At 51.3% G+C, this 3,856-nt stretch overlaps 1 protein-coding gene across 1 annotated transcript in view; it reads left to right on the forward strand.

The window, feature by feature from the left end:
• Positions 1-2,998, forward strand: part of LOC103086534 (T-complex protein 1 subunit gamma-like) — a 145,490-nt gene extending 142,492 nt beyond the window's left edge. Inside the window, exon 4 of the mRNA XM_007452957.1 lies at positions 2,430-2,998. Within this exon, the coding sequence (XP_007453019.1) occupies positions 2,430-2,998 (569 nt within the window). The remainder of the gene's footprint in view (positions 1-2,429) is intronic.
• The last annotated feature ends 858 nt before the right edge of the window (positions 2,999-3,856 follow it).

A 3,856-nucleotide genomic window follows, 5' to 3' on the forward strand; every position in this document is an offset into this window, starting at 1 on the left:
CGGCCCGGCTCCTAACAGCCCAAGGGTTGGGGACCCCTACCCTAAATGCAATCCAGGGAATTCTCCACCAGTTAATGATTGTCACATCTCCATGCCTGAAGTGGTTGGCAGTTTTTACACCAAGTAGTCCTTTGTTTCTTCCCCACGTCTTCCAGCTGTCTTCTTACGGCACTGACTCTGTGCCTGGGGCAATACTGCAAATGTATACGTCACGATCCCTACCCTCAAGGAGCTTCCGAGAGACAGTTGGGAATTGAGACCAAAATAATAATAGAGAATCACAAATACGACACAGCCTCAAGACCTAAGTTTCAGACTGTGGTTTGGAATCCATTGGTGGTGGAGGGGCTGTAAAATAAGTTTAAGGGATCACAGTCAGCATTGAAAAAAGGGAAATGACTGAAATAGTAAAGATTAGAGTGTCTATGACGTAGGTCGAGTGAGAATTGTTTTGTAAAAATTTGGTTCTGTTTTACACAGAAATATAATGTTTCTTACCATAGGTCCTGGTCAGATGTGTTTGAACACTTCTGACAAGCCAGGTGTGAGGTGAGTAGGGTCTGGCCTGTGAAGGAATGCCACGTGAAGGGCAGTAGTTTTTTGGGTTTTTTTTTGCGGTACGCGGGCCTCTCACTGCCGTGGCCTCTCCCGTTGCGGAGCACAGGCTCCGGACGCGCAGGCTCAGCGGCCATGGCCCACGGGCCCAGCCGCTCCACAGCACGTGGGATCCTCCCGGACCGGGGCACGAACCCGCGTCCGCTGCATCGGCAGGCGGACTCTCAACCACTGCGCCACCGGGGAAGCCCCAGGGCAGTAGTTCTTAACTTGTGTTTGCGTCATGGACCCTTGATTCCCGTTTGACAACGATTGCAAGTCCTTCTAGAAAACGTACATATGGCTGACATTTTGCCTGTGATCTCAGTAGGTCCACAGACCTTCGCTAGATCCCTCTGATCTGGAGCTTAAAGCCAGGAGGGAGGGAGCGGGGAGAGGTTGGGGTCTACGTTTCCCGGGGCCCTGAATTTCCGATGAGGAGAGAATAGCATCCATCCGTTGGCAGGTCAACAAAGGCTTCCAAGCAGAAGAAGCTCACGGTCCAATTCATATTTTAGGAAAAGATTGTTCTGGAATCATTGGAGGCCAGAAGTCCAACTTGGAGGCTTTGTCATAATTCTTTGAGAGATGGTAGAGGCAGATACGTAGGAAGGCATATGGCCTGAGAAGTTTTGAGGGTTTAAAAAGAAGAAATCTGTCGTTGGATACAGGGGAAAAAAGGGAAAAGAAAGAGCCTAGGGTGGCCCCTGGGTTTCTAGTTTTAAGCAGACAGTGATGCTCATCACCGCGTCGGGAATAAATAGAGAAAGAAAAGTAAGTTTGGGGAAGAGTATGAGTTTAGTTTTTTGTGGTCAAGGTAAATGCCCGGGTATATATCCGGGAATCCCAACATTCTTTCCATGGATATAAAGAGCAAGAGGTACGCCTTGGGGTGGGGCTGAGGGCTGGCAGAGATGGAAGAGGGGGGTTTTGTACTTCGTTTGGGTAGCTGTGTGGCTTGGTAGAACAGTTTGGAGATCCTGGGACAACAGGAGTGTTCTAAAGACTCTGAAGTCCCCACTCACTGTGGAAATAGAAGGAGAGGCACAGCGGGTGAACTGGAGCCGGAGCAAAACGGTGCTTGGAATGAAGCTCGGGCCTCGGGGGGTAAGGGGCACTGGGGGCGTCTGTGTGTGTGTGTGTGGCAATGTCCAGCCCTGTCTGGAACTTGAGTTGGTGGGTGTGCCCAGTCCCGTTCTGTAAGCACCTGTGAGGAAGAAGGGCCCTAACCCTAACACTGCATTCCCAGCTCATGTCCCGACTGTGTTCTTCTGTGCCTCTGGCCTGTTTCTCATCTCGCAGCCCCTGAGCTTCTGCTGGGTCCTGTTGATGGCTTGGCACTGAAGCCTCGAGCCTAATCCTCGTTGCTGCCCACTTAGTCCTGACCTCTGCTGACCTCTGCCCCCATTCATCCACCGTTTGCCCTTGAACCCTGGACTGAACTTCTGCCAGCCTGTCTGGACCACTGTCCTGTCTCATCCAGTCCTGTGGCCTGATTTCTGCTGAATTCCATTGAGGCTGCCAGTGGGAAACATACCAGAGACCAGGATCCCCAAGCCACTTCCAGGCCTGGGTACCAGAACCAACCCTGTTTGTTTCTGCTACAGAAGGAGATAGTGTCATTAGGAACTTATGTTTGTTCACTCCTGATGCGTGCTGCTGGGAATCTGGGTTAGGGTCAAATCTGTATTTGATGATCTGGGCGAACTCCTTGACTGTTTGTTTCTCGAATTGCTAAATATTTCCAGATGTCAGTACAACACGTATGCCACGATGCTGTGATTGGCGCACTCCGTGCTGAAAACAATTTTTTTCAAATAAGCAAAATGCATAAGATGAAGTTAAATCTCCCTCTCTGCTCTCGGAAGTAGAACGCAACCTCCAGGATGCCACCATGCAGGTGTGCTGCAATGTTCTCCTGGACCCTCAGCTGGTGCCCGGGGGTAGGGCTTCTGAGATGGCTGTGGCTCATGCCTTGACAGAAAAATCCAAGGCCATGACTGGTGTGGAACAATGGCCATATCGGGCTGTTGCCCAAGCCCTAGAGGTCATCCCTCGTACCCTTATTCAAAACCGTGGGGCCAGCACCATCCGTCTACTTACCTCCCTTCGGGCCAAGCACACCCAGGAGAATTGTGAGACCTGGGGTGTAAATGGTGAGACAGGTACTTTGGTGGACATGAGAGAACTGGGCATCTGGGAACCATTGGCTGTAAAGCTGCAAATGTATAAGACAGCACTGGAGACGGCAGTTCTACTGCTGCGGATTGATGACATCGTATCAGGCCACAAAAAAAAGGGTGATGAACAGAGCCAGCAAGGCGGGGCTCCTGATGGCTGGCCAGGAGTGAGCGGTGGCAAGGCGACCTCAACGCACAGAGCCAACAGTCTCCTCCTTCCCTGAGCCAGACTGCCAGGGACACTGTGGATGTCTTTGTTTGGAAGGGATCGGGTTGAGGGGCAGCCCCAGTCCCTTTCTGTCCCAGCTCAGTTTGCAAAAGGCACTGACATGTAATTCTTCTCTATTGTAAGCTCTCCATTTAGTTTGCTTCCGATGATTAAATCTAAGTCATTTGAAAAAAAAAAAAATCTCCCTCTCTGTCTGGAAGCCACCCTAAAGATGCTGCATTATTTACCAACCACAAGAGCTTTTCCTAGGCTGGGGCATGTGATCCTCGTAGCCCTTTCTCCAGCTGCTCGAACACACTTTGGCAGAGTTACTCCTAGCTCCAAATACCAGGATTACCCTATTCCCGTTCAGTGGTTCAGTGGTTCAGTGACTTGGCTCCCAGAGAAAAAGCAAAAGCAATTTCAGAATTCTGCTAACTCCTCAGATGGAACTGAATAATGGTCCCGACCTCATGGGGTTGTTGTGAAGATGAAAGGAGATGTGTAGAAAGCATCTAGTACAGCACTGGGCACCTAGGGAGGTCTTGGTCAAGGTCATCTTTTTTCCTTAGGAGGCCATGTGATTCCCTACAGATTATCACATCAGCTGGGGCCTCTGGGGTGGGTTTGTCTGCAGTTGAGAAATTGATCGCGAGTCTCCAGGAGGCTATGTAAGAAAAGAAATGGGGGGCTTCCCTGGTGGCGCAGTGGTTGAGAGTCCGCCTTCCGATGCAGGGGACACGGGTTCGTGACCCGGTCTGGGAGGATCCCACATGCCTCGGAGCGGCTGGGCCCGTGAGCCATGGCCGCTGAGCCTGCGCATCCGGAGCCTGTGCTCCGCAACGGGAGAGGCCACAGCAGTGAGAGACCTGCC

Source organism: Lipotes vexillifer, unplaced genomic scaffold (genome assembly GCF_000442215.2).
Source record: "Lipotes vexillifer unplaced genomic scaffold, Lipotes_vexillifer_v1.1 scaffold1088, whole genome shotgun sequence".
Classification (NCBI taxonomy): domain Eukaryota; kingdom Metazoa; phylum Chordata; class Mammalia; order Artiodactyla; family Lipotidae; genus Lipotes; species Lipotes vexillifer.